This window comes from Spea bombifrons, chromosome 4 (assembly GCF_027358695.1).
Source record: "Spea bombifrons isolate aSpeBom1 chromosome 4, aSpeBom1.2.pri, whole genome shotgun sequence".
NCBI classification, from domain to species: domain Eukaryota; kingdom Metazoa; phylum Chordata; class Amphibia; order Anura; family Pelobatidae; genus Spea; species Spea bombifrons.
The window spans coordinates 100,769,743-100,793,516 of NC_071090.1; the positions used below are offsets into that span (position 1 = coordinate 100,769,743).

General features: G+C 41.4%; 2 protein-coding genes and 8 non-coding genes across 10 annotated transcripts; 1 reads left to right on the top strand and 9 right to left on the bottom strand.

Moving 5' to 3' along the window:
* Positions 1-2,183: 2,183 nt before the first annotated feature.
* Positions 2,184-2,281, bottom strand: LOC128492981 (small nucleolar RNA U13). Its single transcript, XR_008354187.1, has one exon. It is a non-coding gene; the product is annotated as a small nucleolar RNA U13 (small nucleolar RNA).
* A 435-nt stretch (positions 2,282-2,716) lies between these two features.
* LOC128492989 (small nucleolar RNA U13) lies at positions 2,717-2,808 on the bottom strand. The gene has a single exon (XR_008354193.1). It is a non-coding gene; the product is annotated as a small nucleolar RNA U13 (small nucleolar RNA).
* A 1,681-nt stretch (positions 2,809-4,489) lies between these two features.
* Positions 4,490-4,587, bottom strand: LOC128492985 (small nucleolar RNA U13). The gene has a single exon (XR_008354191.1). It is a non-coding gene; the product is annotated as a small nucleolar RNA U13 (small nucleolar RNA).
* A 406-nt stretch (positions 4,588-4,993) lies between these two features.
* On the bottom strand, positions 4,994-5,085 carry LOC128492990 (small nucleolar RNA U13). The gene has a single exon (XR_008354194.1). It is a non-coding gene; the product is annotated as a small nucleolar RNA U13 (small nucleolar RNA).
* A 1,339-nt stretch (positions 5,086-6,424) lies between these two features.
* On the bottom strand, positions 6,425-6,522 carry LOC128492984 (small nucleolar RNA U13). Its single transcript, XR_008354190.1, has one exon. It is a non-coding gene; the product is annotated as a small nucleolar RNA U13 (small nucleolar RNA).
* Positions 6,523-7,134: 612 nt separating this feature from the next.
* Positions 7,135-7,232, bottom strand: LOC128492987 (small nucleolar RNA U13). The gene has a single exon (XR_008354192.1). It is a non-coding gene; the product is annotated as a small nucleolar RNA U13 (small nucleolar RNA).
* A 463-nt stretch (positions 7,233-7,695) lies between these two features.
* On the bottom strand, positions 7,696-7,793 carry LOC128492983 (small nucleolar RNA U13). The gene has a single exon (XR_008354189.1). It is a non-coding gene; the product is annotated as a small nucleolar RNA U13 (small nucleolar RNA).
* Positions 7,794-8,953: 1,160 nt separating this feature from the next.
* LOC128492982 (small nucleolar RNA U13) lies at positions 8,954-9,051 on the bottom strand. Its single transcript, XR_008354188.1, has one exon. It is a non-coding gene; the product is annotated as a small nucleolar RNA U13 (small nucleolar RNA).
* Positions 9,052-9,531: 480 nt separating this feature from the next.
* MAK16 (MAK16 homolog) lies at positions 9,532-15,079 on the top strand. The gene is made up of 10 exons (XM_053461840.1): positions 9,532-9,640; positions 10,770-10,819; positions 10,977-11,086; positions 11,700-11,764; positions 11,863-12,014; positions 12,498-12,552; positions 13,091-13,165; positions 13,478-13,591; positions 14,097-14,162; positions 14,558-15,079. The coding sequence occupies exons 1-10, from the start codon at positions 9,626-9,628 to the stop codon at positions 14,771-14,773; spliced, it is 918 nt and encodes a 305-aa protein (XP_053317815.1). The 5' UTR covers positions 9,532-9,625; the 3' UTR covers positions 14,774-15,079.
* A 5,203-nt stretch (positions 15,080-20,282) lies between these two features.
* Positions 20,283-23,210, bottom strand: LOC128491523 (TELO2-interacting protein 2-like). The gene is made up of 7 exons (XM_053463841.1): positions 23,207-23,210; positions 22,784-22,888; positions 21,940-22,118; positions 21,675-21,865; positions 20,757-20,900; positions 20,513-20,675; positions 20,283-20,406 (listed from the first exon to the last, which is right to left on the bottom strand). Exons 1-7 carry the CDS (start codon positions 23,208-23,210, stop codon positions 20,326-20,328), a joined length of 867 nt encoding a protein of 288 aa, XP_053319816.1. The 3' UTR covers positions 20,283-20,325.
* Positions 23,211-23,774: the final 564 nt, after the last annotated feature.

Consider the following 23,774-nt stretch of genomic DNA (forward strand, 5'->3'; position numbering starts at 1 on the left):
TGGGTATGATAGCGGGTGCGGGGATACAGAGTATCTACATTAGGTGTATGGGATAGGAAAGCCAGGTATGCCCGTCGGCTCTCACGGCCCCTTTGAAGCTTGAAGCTGGCACTAATGACAATGATCCCTGGGTGTTTTTTATCGCTAAACTTTTTTTTTTACTTTTTTTTTTTATTTTTATTTTTTTTATTGTCAACATGCATTTTTTGCTACTTAATATAACATAAAAGAGAGTACCGTTTTTTCACATTCTCAGTGGCATGTTTTAAAAATCAAACACGCAAAGATCCCTATCAAGCATACCTGGGAACTTCCTAAAAGAGCTGATCCTGAGACTTTTGAAATATTAACCCTTTCATAGCCCATTGTGAATAGTCTATGTAGTAGGCAAATGTGCTAACCAAATGGCTCTATACTGGTCCTCATGGAAACCTTGACTTGTCCTTATTTAAAGATATACCACTTCATTGAGTCACCTGCATTCAAGCAGGGATATCAAGTATAATATACTCGTAGCAAAAGCACCAATCGGGAGTCTTAGATATGACTTCAAGAGAGTAGAATAGGCAGAATCTGCTCCTTCACCCTAAGAGGTATGCTGACAAAGTACATACATGGGGGCCTCAATATAGCTAGCAGGGAACCCCAACATCATGTCACACCTCTGGATAGCCATCACCTAAACCCAGTCTTTGGTAAGTTTCACAGGAACCACCTGACAAGCAAACGTTTTTGATGTTTTTTTTATAAACAAGTAGGAACTTTTTTATATTTTATATAAAGATGACTGTATAGGGATAACGGACAACGGAAACAAGAGGCAGGATGGTAACTATTAAGGCGATAAAAGGAGATTCTGGTCTAATCACCACAGCAACCAATTTAATGTTCCAGCTCATTAGACCACAGCCTTGGTTGGTAAGATCAAATTAATTAAACTCTATGGGCACATTGTGCCAGAAAGCAATGGGCAGAGTTAGGATTGAGAGTAGGTGGCGGCCCCCGAATATCAGATTTTTATGATACCTGGAAACATCCATGGGTTGATGGGTTGATCAGATGATTACCGTGCCTGAAGTTCCCCCACTCCTGGCTGTGATCAAGGGGCAAGGCTAGTTATGTGTGAGAGTGGGCATAACCTAGATGGTACCCACAGAACCTGTGCAGGGAGTGGGAAGGGCAGCGAACCACTCTGCTGCCCAGAAATTCAATTCACCAACCCAGAGCCCTTGGAAAACACAGCAAGTTCCAAGGTATGAGGATTACCTGCAATGCTTACCTCCAGTCTGGAGGAACAAAAACCTTTTAAACACACTTCCCTTTAACATCTCAGTGAGCTTCTCTGTGCTACATTTGTCAAAATGCTTTACCAAACCCAATTATTTTGCCATTTTTTCATATAAACTCCCCGAAAAAAACAGTGCTACCCAGCAGAGCAGGTTTTATTGAAAGCTTCCATGGTCAGTTCATAAAGATGCATCCTAATTAACTGAACTAATAGAAATCCCAAGTAACAATGGATGGGTTTAGACAGGAATCTCTCGTATTAAACAATGCTAATAATGTATGGAGTCATCATTGGACGGTGGTGACATCTAGTGGTGGTATATGAATTTGCACAACTTGATTATTTTTATGCGTATGCCTTTAGTCTTGCATGTACAACTCACAACACAGCATAAAACATAACTGAAAACTTGCACAGGCTTTTTCCCCACTCCCTGGAAAATGGAGAGAAAGTTCCTCTCCTACCCTTCTGTTCTGTTCTGTTCTGTATGGAGTTTTTCCAGGAACTCACATGGCCGGTGCTATTGAAGAAGCGTGGTGGTTAATGCGTTGTATTAAGGATGCTTTTTCGTTTAGCAGGAACCCCCTGATCAGGGTTAGGGAACAGGGTTAGGGAGACATGGGGAGATTCTGTAGAATTCCACCACGTAATTGGAAAAAAGTGCATTTAGTGGCCGATGTCCAAATGCTCGATGCTTTGGCTCAAGCCTATATTTCTGCATCACACATATGGGTACAGCAGGTATAAAAGCAAAAATGAGATAAAGTGCTTACCCAACAGGCCCTATTATTTAATTTGTTATAATTAACAGGTTTATAACCCAATCAGCAACACCAACCCACAAACGAAAAATAAATTTGTTCTTGCACATAATACCAGTTCTCCTACAGCTCTTGATCAGATGGGTAATGTGCAAAGTCGTAACAAGGTTGGGATGCACATATCACACAACTGCGTGAAAACCCACTCATCATTTTCAAGAACCAGAAAGATCAATAAAACTGTCATCCTGCTAAAAAAACAAGCAATTGAAAGGACTGCTCAGTAACGTTATGGTGACACAGTGGGCAGTAGCGCGTGTATGCAAGAAAAAGCTGGTGGGTTATATGGAGTTTTTCTGTACGACAATAAATCAATCTTGATTTTCTTCCTTATGATACATCAAGTACAAAAATCAAGTAGGTCTGTTACTTGTGTAGCACAATAAATCCCTGTAACATAATTTGTGAAACTAATTAGTTTATGCAAATCTGGTAAAGGTGATCCCTCTTCTTCAGGTGTATTATACCATAATATGCGTGAAGGGAAAACCTGGATAGTCTCAAAAGCTTGCAATCCATTATACAGCACTTAGCCAATAAAAATACAATCTTGCCAGATTTGCCTTTTGTGACCATCCATTATACACATCCATCTCACACAGCTCTTGGTCAGACGGACAACAAGCAAAGTCATAACAAGGTCAGACCGCACATATCACACAACTGTGTGAAAACCCGCTTATCGTTTTCCAGAAGGATCAAAGCTGTGGGGCTGTTGCAAAAAACCAAAGTGAAAGGACTGTTCAGTAACCATGTAATCCATGTGTGTGTATGCGTTTGTGTGTGAGCGTGTTAGGGGTCCCTGTGGTTTCTAGTTACGACCCTGGATGCCCCCATCCTGTCCGTGTAATTGGTTTGTTGTTGTTTGTTAGAAATGCGAGGCTCCGGGGCTGTATATTAGCTTTGCAGTATATGAATGTATGTTTGTGAGTGTTTTAGTACTATACAAAATTAAGAGGCACACGTTGAAGCGTCACCATACTGAACTTTGGATGCTCATTGTGTTGTAGCCTGGAAAATAATTCTGGAGAGCGTTATCTGTGTATTTACTGACCATGACCTTTCCGTTTAGAGCTGGTTGAACCTGTTCAGTGCCACTCACCTTCCAAATCAGCCATCAGATTAATTAAACTCTATGGGCACATTGTGCCAGAAAGCAATGGGCAGAGAGTAGGTGGTGGCACCCAAATATCAGATTTTTATGATACCTGGAAACATCCATGGGTTGATGGGTTGATCAGATGATTACCGTGCCTGAAGTTCCCCCACTCCTGGCTGTGATCAAGTAACAAGGCTAGTTATGTGTGAGAGTGGGCATAACCTAGATGGTACCCACAGAACCTGTGCAGGGAGTGGGAAGGGCAGCGAACCACTCTGCTGCCCAGAAATTCAATACACCAACCCAGAGCCCCTGGAAAACACAGCAAGTTCCAAGGTATGAGGATTACCTGCAATGCTTACCTCCAGTCTGGAGGAACAAAAACCTTTTATACACACTTCCCTTTAACATCTCAGTGAGCTTCTCTGTGCTACATTTGTTAAAATGCTTTACCAAACCCAATTATTTTGCCATTTTTTCATATAAACTCCCCGAAAAAACAGTGCTACCCAGCAGAGCAGGTTTTATTGAAAGCTTCCATGGTCAGTTCATAAAGATGCATCCTAATTAACTGAACTAATAGAAATCCCAAGTAACAATGGATGGGTTTAGACAGGAATCTCTCATATTAAACAATGTTAATAATGGAAACCCAGTGAATGTATGGAGTCATCATTGGACGCTGGTGACATCTAGTGGTGGTATATGAATTTGCACAACTTGATTATTTTTATGCATATGCCTTTAGTCTTGTATATACAACTCACAACACAGCATAAAACATAACTGAAAACTTGCAGTGTTTTTACACAGACTTTTTTCCCACTCCCTGGAAAATGGAGAGAAAGTTCCTCTCCTACCCTTCTGTTCTGTATGGAGTTTTTCCAGGAACTCACATGGCCGGTGCTATTGAAGAAGCGTGGCGGTTAATGCGTTGTATTAAGGATGCTTTTTCGTTTAGCAGGAACCCCCTGATCAGGGTTAGGGAACAGGGTTAGGGAGACATGGGGAGATTCTGTAGAATTCCACCTTGTAATTGCATTAAAGTGCATTTAGTGGCCGGTGTCCAAATGCTTGATGCTTTGGCTCAAGCCTATATTTCTGCATCACACATATGGGTACAGTAGGTATAAAAGCAAAAACAAGATAAAGCGCTTACCCAACAGGCCCTATTATTTAATTTATTATAATTAACAGCTTTACAACCCAAGCAGCAACAGCAACCCATAAATGAAAAATTAATTTGTTCTTGCACATAATACCAGCTCTCCTACAGCTCTTGATCAGATGGGTAACGTGCAAAGTCGTAACAAGGTCGGGATGCACATATCACGCAACTGCATGAAAACCCACTCATCATTTCCAAGAACCAGAAAGATCAATAAAACTGTCCTCCTGCTAAAAAACAAGCAGTTGAAAGGACTGCTCAGTAACGTTATGGTGACACAGTGGGCGGTAGCGCGTGTATGCAAGATAAAGCTGGTGGGTTATATGGAGTTTTTCTGTATGACAATAAATCAATCTTGATTTTCTTCCTTATGATACATCAAGTACAAAAATCAAGTAGGTCTGTTACTTGTGTAGCACAATATATCCCTGTAACATAATTTGTGAAACTAATTAGTTTATGCAAATCTGGTAAAGGTGATCCCTCTTCTTCAGGTGTATTATACCATAATATGCGTGAAGGAAAAACCTGGATAGTCTCAAAAGCTTGCAATCCATTATCCAGCACTTAGCCAATAAAAATACATCCATTACCCATATCCATCTTGCACAGATCTTGGTCAGATGGATAACAAGCAAAGTCATAACAAGGTCAGACCGCACATATCACACAACTGTGTAAAAACCTGCTTATCATTTTCCAGAAGGATCAAAGCTGTGGGGCTGCTGCAAAAAACCAAAGTGAAAGGACTGTTCAGTAACCGTGTAATCCATGTGTGTGCGTGCATGGAAGTGTTTGTGTGTGAGCGTGTTAGGGGTCGCTGTGGTTTCTAGTTACGACCCTGGATGCCCCCATCCTGTCCGTGTAATTGGTTTGTTATTGTTGTTTGTTAGAAATGCGAGGCTCCAGAGCTGTATATTACCGTTGCAGTATATGAATGTATGTTTGTGAGTGTTTTAGTACTGTATAAATTAAGAGGCACACATTGAAGCATCACCATACTGAACTTTGGATGCTCATTGTGTTGTACCCTGGAAAATAATTCTGGAGAGCGTTATCTGTGTATTTACTGACCATGACCTTTCCGTTTACAGCTGGTTGAACCTGTTCAGTGCCACTCACCTTCCAAATCAGCCATCAGATTAATTAAACTCTATGGGCACATTGTGCCAGAAAGCAATGGGCAGAGTTAGGATTGAGAGTAGGTGGTGGCCCCCGAATATCAGATGTCTATGATACCTGGAAACATCCATATGTTGATCAGATGATTACCGTGTCCGAAGCTCCCCCGCTCCTGGCTGTGACATATACCTACAATGATTACCTCCAGTCTGGAGGAACAAAAACCTTTTATACACATTCCCTTTAACATCTCGGTGTGCTGCTCTGTGCTGTATTTGTTAAAATAAAAAACAGTGCTACCCAGCAGAGCAGGTTTTATTGAAAGCTTCCATGGTCAGTTCATAAAGATGCATCCTAATTAACTGAACCAATAGAAATCCCAAGTAACAATGGATGGGTTTGGACAGGAATCTCTCTTATTAAACAATGTTAATAATGGAAACCCAGTGAATGTATCAAGTCATCGTTGGACGCTGGTGACATCTAGTGGTGGTATATGAATTTACACAACTTGATTATTTATTACACATATGCCTTTAGTCTTGTATGTACAACCCACAACACAGTATAAAAACAGTGCTTAATGAGTTGTAGTAAGGAAGTTTTTTGGTTTACCAGGAACCCCTTGATCAGGGTTAGGGAGATTCTGTAGAATTCCACCATGCATTTGCATTAAAGTGTATTTACTGGCTGGTTCCCAAATGTTTGATGCTTTGGCTCAAGGCCATATTTCTGCATCACACATATGGGCACAGTAGGTATAAAAGCAAAAGGAGATTAAGTGCTTACCCTACAGGCCCTATTACCTAAAAACCCCAGGCATTCCTTATTATAATTAACAGCTTTATAACCCACTCTGCAACATCACCCCAGAAACAATAACTAGATCTGCTCTTGCACATAATACCAACTCTCCTACAGCTCTTGATCAGATGGGTAATGTGCAAAGTCGTAACAAGGTTGGGACGCACATATCACACAACTGCATGAAAACCCACTCATCATTTGCAAGAACCAGAAAGATCAATAAAACCATTCTCCTGCTAAAAAACAAGCAGTTGGAAGGACTGCTCAGTAACGTTATGGTGACACAGTGGGCAGTAGCGATTGTATGCAAGATACAGCCGGTGGGTTATATGGAGTTTTTCTGTACGACACGTAATGAATCAATCTCGATTTTCTTCCTTATGATACATTCAGCTTTGTGTTTCCCTTTATCCATAAATCTTGTGTTTGATTATTTTCTGCAAGTACAGAATGATCACCCTGAAAGGGTTAATTAGACCCTCGTAGTTTCACATATTTTCAAGATTTGGCCAAAAGTCAAGCAGGTCTGTTACTTGTGTAGCACAATATATCTCTGTTACATAATTTGTGAAACTAATTAGTTTATATGCAAATCTGGTAAAGGTGATCCCTTTATTAGCTGACCTGTAATGGATTAAAAGAAATTCAACACTATTTAGGTCTCTTCTTCGGGTGTACTATACCATAATACATCTGAAGGAAATACCCGGATAGTCTCAAAAGCTTGCAACCCATTATAAAAGAATACAATAAAAATACAATCTTGCCAAATTAGCTTTCTGTGTTTTTTGGGACCATCCATTACACATATCCATCTCACAAAGCGCTCGGTCAGATGGGTAACAAGCAAAGCCGTTACAAGGTCAGGACGCACATATCACACAACTGTGTGAAAACCCACTCATCTGCCAGAAGAACCAGAAGGATTAACACTGTAGGATGCTCAGTAACGTTATGGTGACACAGTGGGCAGTAGTGCGTGTATATAGATAAAGTCCGTGGGTTATATGGAGTTTTATGTATAACGACACCTAATTAATTAATCTTGATCTTCCTCTTTACGAAACATTCAACTCTCTCTCTGTGTTTCCCTTTATCCATAAATGTTGTGTTGTTTTATTATTTTCTGCAAGTGCACAATGATCCCCCTAAAGAGATTTACCAGGCCCTTGTAGTCTCAAGAGCTTGCAATCCATCATATGAGACAAAGCCAGTAAAGGGACAATTTTGCCAAGTTTGCTTTTCATCCTTTTATACTTGATAAGCACATAACCACTGATCAGACCAGCAGCACTTATTATACATAGTTTTACGAAGACATTAGCAACATAAACCACAAACAAAGAATAAATCTGCCCTTACAGATGGCATGGAACCTCTTACAGCTCTTGATCAGATGGGTAATGTGCAAAATCGTAACAAGGTTGGGATGCACATATCACACAACTGCATGAAAACCCACTCATCATTTGCAAGAACCAGAAGGATCAACTCTGTGGGGCTGCTGCAAAAACCAAAGTGAAAGCGCCGTTTAGTAACGTTATGGTGACACAGTGGGCAGTAGTGCGTGTATGTAGATAGTTGGTGGGTTATATGGCGTTTTTTTCTGTACAGAGATATGTAATGAACTAATCAGGATTTTCCTCCTTACGTTACACTCAACTCTGTCTGTGTGTTTTCCTTCACCCATAAATTTTGTTTTTGATTTTCTGAAAGGGTTAACTAGACCCTTGCAGTTTCACCTTTTCAAGATTTGCCTTAAAAAAACAAGCAGGTCTGTTACTTGTGCAGCACAATAGTGCTCTGTAATATAATTTGTGAAAGTAATTAGTGTATGCAAATCTGGTAACGATGATCCCGTTTATTGGCTGACATCTAATGGACTATCTATGGTATAATATGATTATTGGGGTAAAGGTTGCCCTTTTTTCTTAAAAAAAAAATCTATATATAAATAAATAAAATGTAGGAGGAAAGAGGGTGAACCAGTGGTATTTTGACTGTCCTGGCTTTAGGGCAGATGGTCTTTGAGTATTTAAGTATGGTTGCACTCTGGGGTTTGGGCCAAGAGTGCTTTATGGTTATAATGTTTATATTAAGTAATTGGTTGATGTTACATTGTAAGCTAAATAAAAGACCACGATGGTTGCACTCTGGGGTTTGGGCCAAGAGTGCTTTATGGTTATAATGTTTATATTAAGTAATTGGTTGATGTTACATTGTAAGCTAAATAAAAGACCACGGCCTGTTTCTCCAATTCAAGTTGCCAGTGTTTCTTATTTATTATAATACGGTATGAGTTAAAGCTGGTTTATTTTGTTGGTGCATATCCCTTACAATCACATGCCTGAAGAAGAGACCTAGGTAGTCTCAAAAGCTTACAATCTATTATATGCCAGTCAGCCAATAACGGTATCAGCTTTACCAAATGTGTTTTTTCTCTTGCTACGGCCAACACAATACAGATTATAGCTAACTAGTGTTTGGCACCCCATTACAAGATGGGGCTTACTTCTCACAATGGATTGGTGACAAGTCATATTTTACTACTAGAGCATAACCTACTTTGAAAACCCTCATGTATGAAATAGCTCTGCTGCCTATTACAGCACACAATATGATCCAAACTCACGATACCTATGATTCTTGGTCAGATGGGTAATGTGCAAAGTCGTAACAAGGTCGGGATGCACATATCACGCAAAAGCATGAAAACCCACTCATCATTTGCAAGAACCAGAAGGATCAACGCACTGCAGCGTCTGCCAAAAACCAAACTCAAAGGACCCATTGATAAAGTTATGGTGACACAGTGGGCCGTGTTTTCATTAATAAACCTTTCGGTAGCGAAGATACTGCCTGATATAAATTGAACATAAAAAGCTTTATTTGTAACTTTTTTCCACCCAAGATTTGTTAAAAGAACGTATTCTGCATGTCTTAAAATATGCATATTTGTTATCCAATCACAGTTCGATATGGTGGTGGGCGTGGACTAGCTAAATATTCTATATGATACGTACGACATTTAATAACTGGTGTAGAGTCTATATACACTCCGAGATGTCTGTGCGTCTCCCCTAATAATTCCTATGGTGAAAACTGGTTAGTGATTCTGTGCTCGCCCGTTTGAATTTAATATCCAATACGCCCAGCGCGGACATGTTGAATGTGGGCACATTCCCGTAGTTGGGGAGCGGAAGTAACGCGCGCTGTGACGAGCCTCGCGAGATTTGCTCCTTGTAGATGGCGGCGTGCTGAGTTTCCACGCGATAGGTACCGGTTCTGTCTGTAAGCACGTGTGACGTGGAGTCGCCAAGATGCAGCACGATGATGTGAGCAAACGATGGGGGTAACTGGGGGGTAGACATAGTGGGTTTAACGGGTTTATAATGGGAGTTAGTGGAGTTCGACTCCCGGCAGTAGGATTTGTATGCAAGATAAGGCCAGTCGGTTCTATGCAGCTTCTCTGCACAGCGACCCGTAATGAATGAATCTTGATTTTCTTCCTTGTAATATCCTCAGCCCTCTCTGCCTGTTCCCCTCCATCAATACATCATGCTGGGTTGGGTTCTGCGGAATGATTTGACGTCATTCATTCGATTTCATGTTAGAAATATTGCCCCGATCGCCCTGAAAGGGTTAACTACTAGGCGCTTGTAGTTTCATCTTTTAAAGTTTTGCCCGAAAGCCGGGCAGGTCTGTGATTTGTAGCCAATATTTCTCCTTAATATCGTTCGTGGGACTAGTTAGTGAATGATGGGCCTCATGCCGGGGGGGGGATGGTTTGGTGACTATCGCTGGTTAAGTTGGGTAAAAGTGAGAGAATTCACAAAGAATCCAAGGTGATCACGCATGTCAGAAAATAGATTATTATTATTACTGTCTTTTATTAAGTGCCAACCAATTACATGGCGCTGTACAATTTTTATGTTTTAGGAAGCGGGCTTTATTCACTAAAGCAGTAGATGGCAGGACCGTGCAGGGTTTTCTTGGAGTAGAAGTGCAGTACTGTTGGTACCTCCTAATGTAGCATTATACGTGTAATAATATATATGTTATAATATGTAGAACGAAGGACCAATGCTGGTGCGTTTCTCCAGTAAGAAGGGCCAATGCTGGTGCGTTTCTCCAGTAAGAAGGGCCATGCTGGTCCTATATAGTGTATAATTTAAGGAGATTTTGAGGAAAGCTTGCTGGTTTAACTATACATTATACAGGGCCGGCCAGGGTCTTCCTACAGCTGAACCTTTCTGGGGCTGGATCTTCATAATATAAAGTAAAATCAGGGGCTGAAGCACAACTCTCCTGTCAGCTCTCATTTAAGTGAATAGACCCCCATGAGATGAAACTGAAGCTTTCCTGCAACCCACATGAGATGAAACTGAAGCTCTCCTGCAACCCCCTCCCCATTTAAAGGGTTTTAGTTGCAGGATCGCTGATACTTTCCTTTTTATTTTTCAGGTTATCTGGGACATTGTGGGAAACAAACAATTCTGCTCCTTCAAGATAAAGTGAGTGATATAAAGATACCTTTATTAAAGTGTAATGTATTAATACATATATCTCTTAATATATTTCTTTACGTATCAGCACCGGCTCATTCAGCACTGTATGTTGTCTTATTTCAAAATAAACGTTTGATTTTGTTATTTTTTATTTTTTTTTTAGAACAAAGACACAGAGTTTCTGTCGGAATGAATACAACATAACCGGACAGTGTAACCGTTCTTCCTGTCCTCTCGCGAATAGCCAGTATGCCACCATCAAAGAGGAAAAGGGTAAGCGATACACCGCGTGCTTTCCGGGAGAACAGTAAAAGAGGAGCAGATGTCGCCTTTCTCAAGAGACGAGAGAAAAGCCGCTCGCCTCCAAAGCTTTTTATTTGACGGTACTTTAGCAGGGATGGTAAAATCCTCTAGTGAGAAATTTCTGAGTTTTATGGGAATTAAAATATGTCTCTACGTGGGAAAGCTCATTTAAAAGGAAAAAATGTCCTAAAAATCATACATTTCTGTGAGTGTTGGTTGCTCAGGGGACGTTGTGGCGCTCGCTCTTGATTTGGTGGCCATAACTGGAGCACTTCAAGGTCTAGCAAAGCTTGGCTCTTTGAGGTCAGATCCAAATAGAGGAAGGAATTATTATTATTATCTTTTATTTATATAGCGCCAACAATCTACACAGCGCTTAATACAATACATAAATTCAAGGGGTATGACATGACAAGAATTGACAGACTAAAACAAACCGATACATTAGGTGGAGAGAGCCCGGCTCGCAAGCTTACAATCTTATTATAGATATAGATATATTTTCTCATTTGTTTTATTCCTATTACTGCATATTCAGAATGTAGGTTGATTGTGATCAAGTCTCTGTTCTCCTGTCTCGCAGGCATCTGCTACTTGTATATGAAGACCATAGAGAGGGCAGCTTTTCCAGCTCGGTTATGGGAGAAGGTAGGTCAACGGCATCGCCAGAGACACAAAGCCAGGGGATGTTTTTCTCTTCCTGCTTAAAGTCTAACTATGGAACCTGGTGGTCGTGTTCTCAACAGGTGCGTCTGAGCAAGAATTATGAGCGAGCGCTCGAACAGATCGATGAAAACCTCATCTACTGGCCTCGGTTTATACGGCACAAGTGCAAGCAGAGATTCACCAAGATCACGCAGTATCTGATCCGGATCAGGAAGCTCACGTTGAAGAGACAGTAAGTTGGAGGAGTCTTTTTTTTTTTCTTTCTTTTATCGTAAAGGTTTCCAGTTTTAGATATATATCCTTTGTTATAATGGATTTAATACCCTGACCTGAGGTTTATTATGTAGAACAAGATTGTTAGACCTTAAAACACAACACCATAGCACACAACAAAAAAGAACACACACGCAAAATAGGTTTTTGTAAGTGAGATGCACTTAAACCTGGTGTTACTTACAATAAGGTATAACTGTGGATTTGCCTAGCACCGTACAATGGGATACCTCTAAGGGATCTGTTCCGCAGAATGGCATATTGAATTATTTATGACTTTGATGTCTTAAGTGGAAGGTTATGTGGCGCCATCTTTTTCTATGTTGGTCCGCAAAATAGCGTTAACGTCAACCAAAGATTCTATCTTGAGCCGATCCGTCTGTGTCCGTGTTCCGATGTCAGCATAGGCTTCCGGGTGACGTATTTTCGTTTTTCTTCACAGGCGCAAACTCGTTCCCCTGAGCAGGAAAGTGGAAAGACGAGAAAAGAGGAGAGAGGTAACTTGCCGTTTAGCTGATGCTGTTGAATTGACTTCGTGCTGTAGATGTGCTGCCAGGCCCGTAGTATATTGAATATAGGAATGTGTGAGAGGAGGAGTAGATGTGTTAGAAACGTTTAAATACTTACAGGGATTTAACAAAGTACAGGAGATACGTTTTGTCCTTTAGAAATAGAGGTCATAGTCTAGGACTAGAGGGTCCGAGGTTTGGATGTAATGCACAGAAGTTTTCCTTTGCTGGCAGGGTGGTAGATAAAGGAACAGCCTCCTATCAGAAGTAATTTAAACATGCATGGTATATGCATAAAGCTCTCCTGAATCTAAGACAAGATGAAGGACTGATTAAGATCTGAGTCTTACACCAGGAAAATGGGCTGAATGGGTCTTATCTGCCGTCAAGTTCTATGTTTTTTTTTATATATATATATATATTGGTCATCGTCCGGTGGTGCTTGAGCTACACAGAGCTTTGTGGTCTTTGTGCTATGAAGGCTTTGCCATTTCAGTAACCTCTCCATTTCTTCCCATGAAATCAGGAAAAAGCGTTGGTGGCTGCTCAGCTGGACAATGCAATAGAGAAGGAATTGCTGGAGCGTCTCAAAAAAGGAGCGGTAAGAAGAGAGAACGGGGCTTCTGGCTGTTTTGGGGAAAAGATAAACACTGGCATGGGGACTGCCCTGGTTTGGCATCTTATCTAAAAACACAACATGATTGGGAGCCGTTAAGGGGAATTCTGAGAGATGCAAGCATGGAATATGAAGTAAACGGAGACTGTGATGGGCTACTGCGGCAGTTAGAATGTAGTGCGCCACTGTGATTTAGGGGGCAGATTTTAGAGATTGCAAAAAGGCTACCACGACATGGGGGGGGAGTAGGATAATTAATAAATGGAGTTTGGACAACTTTTTGCTATTTTCTTGCAGTATGGCGATATTTATAACTTCCCCATCCAAGCGTTTGACAAAGCATTGGAGCAGCAGGAAGAGGCAAGTGCGTCCGAGTCCGAGGAGGAGGAAGAAGAGGAGGAGGAGGATGATGTAAGTATTACAATACTCATGGTAGTGTACGTGTTTCTTTCAAGCACCTGGATCGGCAGCAACGTAGCCTGTTAAACTATTTTCAGCAAGTTTTAGCTCATCCATCGAATAATACATTTGGCATGTTTGCTAATCACTGTCATGCATGGAAACAAAAGCAACGTCTCAAGAGTAGGGATCCACAGAATGATGGGATGGGAATAGTTTTATGTTGGACTAGTACCGAGCACATTTTGTGTTACGGTCAGGGCCAGAACACATGGAGCGATTGCTTCAGAGCCTTGGAGTTCTGAGGGTCTCTGCAGCAGTTTCTCCAGCGCCCTGATGTTCTTTCTGGTTCATACCTCTCGATGTACATGTTTGTGTGTGTGTACATGTTTGTGTGTGTACATGTTTGTGTATGTGCCTGTGATGATGCGTTCTTCGAGAAACATACCAAGAATATTTTAGATGCAGGCTCTGTATCACCTAGATATCAAACGGATCCTTTTTTTCCTCCCCACAGGAAAGTGGAAAGAGAGAATTTGTAGAAGACGATGAGGTGGAAGAGAGTGATCTGAGCGACTTTGAGGTACGTGGAGTAAAGTCAGTGAGTTGAAGCCCCAAGTTATCTGCTTCAACTCAACCCTAGCATGGCTGAAATATTCCCACTGGTGCATCCTGTCAGATTTAGGAATCTAAGCACTTTACCCATGATCCGGCACTCTAAATAGTGTTAGCAATCCTTTTGTACCCTTCTGTTCAACAATATACGTCTGTAGTGAACCCTCACCGCTTTGTTGTTGATGGGGCATATGTTTTAACTGATTTTTTTATCATAATGATAGCCGGAAGGAGGTTTTTTTTTTTTAGAATCCAAGCACAGAAAACAATTCTGCCGTAGACTGACGCATCAATGTCCAAGATGGGAAACTGCCGACTTCCCACGTTAAGTAACTTTACCGCTTTACTGTTCTTTTCACGCAGGACATGGATAAATTGGCTGTCAGTGGTGATGAGGGGGAATCCTCTGGTGAAGAAGAGTCCACAGAAGAAGAGGAGGAAGAAGAAGAAGGTGAAGTCTCCAAAGTAAAGGCAAAGGGCAAGGCTCCTCTTAAAGGTCCTATAAGGAGAAAACGTGCTTACGTGGAGATAGAATACGAACAAGAGACTGAGCCACAGCAGAAAGCCAAAACAACTTGATTTACCCCTTCACACGCTTCTGAACTTTCTTAAATAAAACTCTTCCTTTTACTTCAAATATGGTGTGAAGCAGACAACCCGAGGATCAGCCGTGTCTTCTGTGTCAGAGGGTCACCTACTGGGAGAATGCATCTACTACAGATATCTTCTTGCAAACGGGATAAAACCGTTCTATGGCTGCAATGTCTAGAAGCCACATTTTAATGCAGCCATAGTGGTTTATTAAATCCCAAACATATGTTGTACAGCTGGTTATTGGTTTGTAAATGTCTGAAGGACGGTTTTTAATACATTTTGTAGAACCTGCCAGGGGTTTGTGTCAACTCTGTAGCTTTCTACAGGAGCGCTCCAGCCTTATTTGCGTGTTAAATGCTCACGGGGGTCCGTTTTCTATAAGCTCCGTTGCATTTTACTGAATACAAATCCGCGCAGGTATTCTGTATGTCGCCTCCTCCCCCAGCTGTTCCTGCTGAAAACATGGAGCATACTGCAGTATGCTTCTTGAACATGCCCGCTAGAACTTGCTTTCTAGTCAATAGGGGGGTTCTGGCAGTCAATCGCAACAATGTCTCAAAAGAAATGAAAACTTTTTCAAACTCCAATAATTAGAGAATGATGCTTCAGCTTGCATGCAGTAAAATGCAATGGACACAAACATTGAAAAAAATATATATAAAACTACAAGTTTAGGGACTAGACTCTTCCTTTCGGCCTCATACCGGAGTCGGCACCAATTAGAAAACAAGTGTGAAAGAAACGGTTATTCAAAAAAAAAAAATGTATTGAGGATATTTTGCAGAAGCTAAAACCAGTGAGCGCATTTCTGCGGTGGTATCAGTGATGGGGTCCTGGGAGCCAAAGTCTGTCTTTATATCAAACACAAAACATCTTGTTAAAACACACAGTTTGTGGTCAAGCGATGAACTGAGGTTGCCTGATATTTGTAAAAATGAAAAACTTTAGAAATTGACAATACAAACCCGACATGAACATTGATGTGATAAAGCACAATGGAGCAGGAGGAGAAGTCAGAACTTAGGAGCTTACATTCTATTAGGTTAAGGAGCTGCCTGGGTGAGGATGATGTGGAGATTTTGAAGGGCGAAAGAACAAATGGCTTCTGTTCAGAACGCAGGTTATTAGGAGGACGGACTGTATGCTTCAAATAACAGGCGAGGTTTACTTGCCATTAAAAGTTATATTAAGTGGAGCGGGGTAGAGTTTCACAGAATAGTTACAGCATGTCAAAAATCCTGAAAAAAAAAACAAAAAAAAGCCACAGGCAGAGTGACGGGGGTGGCTAGGAGGTCGTATTGACATAACATGGAGATATGGGAGGCTCTGTATGTAAGGGTTAATTCTAGAGGGTATGTGGAGCCAGTGGCATAATGGGGCACTAGATGGAAGAGGGATGCGATGCGTTCCAATAATCCAAATATAATCCATCACAAAGAAATGAATTCTTAGAGACATGAAACTTGGAGAATCGCCCTCTTTACCTCTCCTTACCCGGTAAAGCAAATTAATGTTACATATACACCACGCTAACCATTGCTCAGGGCTGCAGAATATGATGGCAAAATCTAAAACAATATCTTTTAATTATTAAACTTTGCAGGGCTGTACACGTTAAACGGGCTCCACATACATACCAGACGTACATTTAAGACATACGGACGCCGAAGGAGCTGAGATCCAGCATTGGTATTGTAGTAGCGTGGAAAGGACAGATCAGAAATATTTACAGGCGAAGGCGAAAGGGTTTGGTGACGGCTGAGAGAGAGCAGTGAAATGTAACGTGAAAGGTGGGCCAAACATGGGCCTGTTGGGTAGATTCATGAATTCTTCACAGCGAACGAGTAGACGAGATTGGAAATAACCAGACATTCAGTCCTGTAGATGTTAAGCTTCGGGTAGCGAGATGCCGTCCAGGACTTGATTTCAGAGAGAGAAGAGGGCAAGTAGATCAAGCAGGTTCAGCACGGGGGCAGGATTACAATCCAAAAGAATGGAGGTACCATATACATAGCATCAATCTACTAGTAACTAGCAAAGTATAGTAAAGTGTTGCGCCTATTACAATTGTGACAATATAAATATATAAATAATATAATATCAAATAAACGAAAAACAATACTTATATTAGTTTTCCAGTTTCCATTCGTGGTGTCAGAGTATGTTGCAGTATGTAAAAATAAAGAGAAAAGAAAAAATCATAGTGCTTTCCGTAAATATATAAAAATCAAGTGAATCTTTCGTATGATCTTTCACTCACATGAAGATGAGCAATGAGTTTGCTCTGACTTATCAGGTTCTCTAGTAAAGGAGCTTCGACTCCGTTCCCGCCGAACAAGTTGTTCCGGGACGCCCTCTCCGAATTATCGCTTCGAGTGTTATACCGTCCACACGGCAACAAGTGCGGGTCGGGTCGATACGAGAGATAGAGCAGGCAGGGAGGTGAAGTATAGATATATATTTAATATTAAAAAAAGTGCAGCATGCTCACATTTAAAATAACAGTCTGTAGCGCGTCTGAAATTCTCCGTTCCTTTCCAAAGCAAACAGTTTTCAGGTTTAGCGCAATGACGTAATCCAGCGTAATCCAACGCAATCCAACACGCAAACGCGTTTCACCCAATCGGGCTTCCTCAGTGACGTGTTGACCCAATCGGGCTTCCTCAGTGACTTTTTAAATAATTAAAATTAAAATTAAATTTTAGATATTTACTGATCTTAAAATGCATTTTAAGATCAGTAAATATCTAAAATTTAATTTTAATTTTAATTATTTAAAAAGTTAGCAAGGTGGAATTAATTCCACATCATATATGTTTTTTGTATCAATATATGGATGTACTTTTGACTGACTGTCTAATTTATTACATATTATATAAATTCATTATGTACATTATTTTTATCTGGTCCAATTTAACCTGATATAACACAATAAGAGCCAATTAACACGTCACAGAGAGATAGCTAATGCTTGATACAATGTAACAAGAACCAATTAACACGTCACAGAGACTGGAAACAAAGTAACGAGAGACAATCAATACACCGTACGAGAGATCGAGTATTTAAGGAGGGAGGAGAGAACCAACCAACACGTCACTGAGGAAGCCCGATTGGGTGAAACGCGTTTGCGTGTTGGATTGCGTTGGATTACGCTGGATTACGTCATTGCGCTAAACCTGAAAACTGTTTGCTTTGGAAAGGAACGGAGAATTTCAGACGCGCTACAGACTGTTATTTTAAATGTGAGCATGCTGCACTTTTTTTAATATTAAATATATATCTATACTTCACCTCCCTGCCTGCTCTATCTCTCGTATCGACCCGACCCGCACTTGTTGCCGTGTGGACGGTATAACACTCGAAGCGATAATTCGGAGAGGGCGTCCCGGAACAACTTGTTCGGCGGGAACGGAGTCGAAGCTCCTTCACTAGAGAACCTGATAAGTCAGAGCAAACTCATTGCTCATCTTCATGTGAGTGAAAGATCATACGAAAGATTCACTTGATTTTTATATATTTACGGAAAGCACTATGATTTTTTCTTTTCTCTTTATTTTTACATACTGCAACATACTCTGACACCACGAATGGAAACTGGAAAACTAATATAAGTATTGTTTTTCGTTTATTTGATATTATATTATTTATATATTTATATTGTCACAATTGTAATAGGCGCAACACTTTACTATATTTTGTTTATTGTAGGCATTTTGGGGTTATCCTATTAGTGTTTGCAGCATTTTTTCACTTACACATTTATCACACATTTGTTGTATAAATTACTAGCGCCTGATCACTATTATTATCTTTCATTAATAGTAACTAGCAAAGGGATAGGAAACAATTGTTACGAAACGTTAAAAATATGTCGTTTTTATTCATAAATACCGTATTTGCTCGATTATAAGACGAGGTTTTTTTCAGAGCAAATGCTCTGAAAAATACCCCTCGTCTTCTAATCGGGGTCGTCTTCTAATCAGACCTCAAATAGAGGTTTGATTAGGAGACTAAGATCCAGATCCCCCGCACCGCTGCAGGGGACCTGGATCCTCCTGTCTCACCCCCCCCATCATACACACACTTACCGGTGCTTCCTGCTGTATTGCCGGGGCAGCGGGTTGACGTCTACGCGATCTGCGTAGACAACGTCCGCTGCAGCCGGAAGGAGGTGTGGCTAGCAGCGGGGGTTGTCTGCGTCCGTCGCATAGACCTTCCCCGACTGTCAGAGATCAGAGTTCCCCGCACCGGTGCGAGGAACTCTGATCTCTGACAGCCGGGGAAAGTATACGCGACGGACGCATACAAACCCCCGCTGCCAACTCCACCTCCTTGCGACTGCAGCGGAAGGCGACGTCAACCCGCTGCCCCAGCTGGAAGCACCGGTAAGAGAGGGGAGAGAGGGGGGGAGTGTGTGTGTGTGTGTGTTAGTTAAATGGGGGTATAGGGTGTGTGTGTGTTAAATGGGGGCATAGGGCATTTCTGGAGTGGCGTTAAGGGGGCATTTAATAGAGCACTCTGCCTCCTGAAATGCCTTATACCTCCCTATATGCCACTCTGCCCCATAATATGCCTTTTAACCCCCTAAATGCCAGAGTGGCATATGGGGGTATAAGGCATTTCTGGAGGCAGAGTGCTCTATACAATGCCTTTTAACTCCCTTAATGCCACTCTGCCTCCTGAAATGCCTTATACCTCCCTATATGCCACTCTGCCCCATAATATGCATTTTAACCCCCTAAATGCCAGAATGGGATATAGGGGTATAAGGCATTTCTGGAGGCAGAGTGGCACATAGGGGGTCAAAAGGCATACCATGGGGCACAGTGGCATATAGAGGGTTAAAAGGCATATCATGGGCCACAGTGCCATATTGGAGTGGCAAGCCTGGGGGCAGATGTGCGTAACTGGGGGACAGGTTGGAAAATACAAGAAATAAAAACAAAAAAAATATTTTTCTCAATCATAGCTTTTATTAAAAAAAATAGTTTACATGAATTAACATTTACTGGTAAAACTTTTTTTCCTTTGGGGTCGTCTTATATTCAGGCTTTTTCTTTTTTTCCTAAGTTAATATTCAGATTTTGGGGGGTCGTCTTATAATCAGGGTCGTCTTATAATCGAGAAATACGGTATGTCGTGTTTTTTTTTTTTTATGAATTTCTAAATGTAAGAGATTTTTCTTACACGATTTGTAGCTACGCTTTGATATACTACCAGCAGGAGAATGTGTTGTGTATAAAGTCGGAGGTGGAACTTTGACTTTAAAAGATCAAAGTATTTGACAATAAAGGAAAACGATCCCAAGTCAGAAAGAAGCTGCCAGGAAGCGTGCCGTTTCCAAGAGAAACACGGATTGTTTAGGAGAGCAAATTGTGTTTGTAGGGTTGGAGCAGCCACATTTGTAAAGACTATTAGCATTGGGGCGAAAAGGTCGGAACCTGTGATTTTTACAGGATTTTATTTCAATAAATTACCAGGAAGCCAACCGTTAGGTGTTTAAGGTATTTATTTAGCATATTAAGCGGCATGGGTCAGGAATCCTGCTGGACGGCTGCGAGGCATTTCACCAGACGAGGTTCAGCGCACAGAGAGGGGACTCCTTTAAGAGCAGCCTGTGGGGGGGGGGGGAGATGATTTAACGTTACTATGGACAGAACAAGACATCACAGTAAGCTATGGCTGAACCATTAGCCATCCAAAGATAAGCAGCCATCTCACCTTGACCTGTCCGTCACAGCATCGGTCTAATAGGAGCAGGCACTCTGTGGCCCCACAAAGCAAGGCTTCCGTCACCGGCTCCGGAGTCTGAACTGGTTCACAGGTAACATCATACATGAGTTTCAAAAGGGCCTTCAGGAGAAGCGGCAGCCTATGAGGGATTCTGGGAACCAAGAAGGGGAAAGTCAGCGTGTGAGAACGGTGTCAGGGGAGCATTTAATAGATGACGTTCTGGGACACTCACCGGGGCCAGGCGTATTTGATAGTCCCCTGCAAAGTCTCTAAAATACAAAGCCTGGTGGTTTCTTCTGGCCCATCACAGACTTCCAGGTACCCAACGATTACGCGCAGAAGTCTCTTCATGTGGCGGACCACCCTCATGCCAAGCCTGTATTTAGCATTTTAAAAGAAAAAAGGAACACCATGGCACTCAGCATTCAAAATAGGGGGACAAAACCAAAGTGATCAGGCTATTGATCAAGCCAGTGTGGTAGTTCAATTTTAATTTTGCATGTTTTCCACATAAAGGGGTTTATTCACTAAAGGAAGAATTGTCAGGAAAGTTTGCAGGGGTTTCAACTCCCCAACATCCATTATAAAGGGTCACAACTGGCAGGTTTCTCCAGCTTGGGCTGAGCTGGCCCTGTATAATGTATAATTTAACGTGTAAGGAGACATTGAAGAAATCTCCCTGATTTATCTAGAAATTATACATGGTCAGCTAAACTTTTTCCAGAGCAGAAGCTGACTTTGGCTGACTCTTCATGATGTAAAGTCAACGAGCCGAAACACAACTCTCCGGAAGATGGTGTGAGTGTTTGCGTCTCTCCTGCTGCTCTCTGCTGCCCTCCTGTGGTGGTAAAGTCGGGAGCTCTAACTTGTCTTGGAATGCAACACACGCGGATATGAAGCAAGAGCAAAAGTAAAGAATGGTTTAAATTGCTTTAAGGACACAAAATATGTTCCTATCACCATATCAACCAATAAACTGACCTATCCAATTCCATTGGTTGCTATGGTGACAAAACTACTTTTACACCAGAATCACTTTATATACATAAACTCCATTATTTAGAGTATGTTCTATAGTTCTGTATGGATCGGTGGACAGCTAATGAATTTAGCGTTGAGAATCGGATGTAGCTTCCCACGTGGAAATCACCTTTCCTGGAGAGAAGGCAGGTAGCGAGCGTACGACCTGCGCAGGGCGATCTTGTGCTCCATCTCCATGTGTGTGAGGACCAGCTGCATGACTTGGTCCGACGGGTCCTCTCCATCCTTTTGGTATTCCCCGACGGCCGGAGGACGCTTGTGGAGGACGGGGAAAAGATCCAGCAGGCAGGGGAGGGCCACCTAATTCACAAAATACATTATTATGGGATGCTAGCTTTCTTAAACTGATCTCACGATCAGTGCAGCATGCTCACATTTAAAATAACAGTCTGTAGCGCGTCTGAAATTCTCCGTTCCTTTCCAAAGCAAACAGTTTTCAGGTTTAGCGCAATGACGTAATCCAGCGTAATCCAACGCAATCCAACACGCAAACGCGTTTCACCCAATCGGGCTTCCTCAGTGACGTGTTGACCCAATCGGGCTTCCTCAGTGACTTTTTAAATAATTAAAATTAAAATTAAATTTTAGATATTTACTGATCTTAAAATGCATTTTAAGATCAGTAAATATCTAAAATTTAATTTTAATTTTAATTATTTAAAAAGTTAGCAAGGTGGAATTAATTCCACATCATATATGTTTTTTGTATCAATATATGGATGTACTTTTGACTGACTGTCTAATTTATTACATATTATATAAATTCATTATGTACATTATTTTTATCTGGTCCAATTTAACCTGATATAACACAATAAGAGCCAATTAACACGTCACAGAGAGATAGCTAATGCTTGATACAATGTAACAAGAACCAATTAACACGTCACAGAGACTGGAAACAAAGTAACGAGAGACAATCAATACACCGTACGAGAGATCGAGTATTTAAGGAGGGAGGAGAGAACCAACCAACACGTCACTGAGGAAGCCCGATTGGGTGAAACGCGTTTGCGTGTTGGATTGCGTTGGATTACGCTGGATTACGTCATTGCGCTAAACCTGAAAACTGTTTGCTTTGGAAAGGAACGGAGAATTTCAGACGCGCTACAGACTGTTATTTTAAATGTGAGCATGCTGCACTTTTTTTAATATTAAATATATATCTATACTTCACCTCCCTGCCTGCTCTATCTCTCGTATCGACCCGACCCGCACTTGTTGCCGTGTGGACGGTATAACACTCGAAGCGATAATTCGGAGAGGGCGTCCCGGAACAACTTGTTCGGCGGGAACGGAGTCGAAGCTCCTTCACTAGAGAACCTGATAAGTCAGAGCAAACTCATTGCTCATCTTCATGTGAGTGAAAGATCATACGAAAGATTCACTTGATTTTTATATATTTACGGAAAGCACTATGATTTTTTCTTTTCTCTTTATTTTTACATACTGCAACATACTCTGACACCACGAATGGAAACTGGAAAACTAATATAAGTATTGTTTTTCGTTTATTTGATATTATATTATTTATATATTTATATTGTCACAATTGTAATAGGCGCAACACTTTACTATATTTTGTTTATTGTAGGCATTTTGGGGTTATCCTATTAGTGTTTGCAGCATTTTTTCACTTACACATTTATCACACATTTGTTGTATAAATTACTAGCGCCTGATCACTATTATTATCTTTCATTAATAGTAACTAGCAAAGGGATAGGAAACAATTGTTACGAAACGTTAAAAATATGTCGTTTTTATTCATAAATACCGTATTTGCTCGATTATAAGACGAGGTTTTTTTCAGAGCAAATGCTCTGAAAAATACCCCTCGTCTTCTAATCGGGGTCGTCTTCTAATCAGACCTCAAATAGAGGTTTGATTAGGAGACTAAGATCCAGATCCCCCGCACCGCTGCAGGGGACCTGGATCCTCCTGTCTCACCCCCCCCATCATACACACACTTACCGGTGCTTCCTGCTGTATTGCCGGGGCAGCGGGTTGACGTCTACGCGATCTGCGTAGACAACGTCCGCTGCAGCCGGAAGGAGGTGTGGCTAGCAGCGGGGGTTGTCTGCGTCCGTCGCATAGACCTTCCCCGACTGTCAGAGATCAGAGTTCCCCGCACCGGTGCGAGGAACTCTGATCTCTGACAGCCGGGGAAAGTATACGCGACGGACGCATACAAACCCCCGCTGCCAAC

What these genes read in the sequence shown, in the direction of transcription:
- MAK16 (XM_053461840.1), top strand. An exon ending in AAGCTCACGTTGAAGAGACA is followed by an intron (nt 12,015 to 12,497) that starts GTAAGTTGGAGG and finishes TTTTCTTCACAG; the next exon opens with GCGCAAACTCGTTCCCCTGA. An exon ending in GACGAGAAAAGAGGAGAGAG is followed by an intron (nt 12,553 to 13,090) that starts GTAACTTGCCGT and finishes CCATGAAATCAG; the next exon opens with GAAAAAGCGTTGGTGGCTGC.
- LOC128491523 (XM_053463841.1), bottom strand. An exon ending in TACCGTCCACACGGCAACAA is followed by an intron (nt 22,119 to 22,783) that starts GTGCGGGTCGGG and finishes TTATTTAAAAAG; the next exon opens with TCACTGAGGAAGCCCGATTG. An exon ending in TACAGACTGTTATTTTAAAT is followed by an intron (nt 21,866 to 21,939) that starts GTGAGCATGCTG and finishes TTTGTGAATTAG; the next exon opens with GTGGCCCTCCCCTGCCTGCT.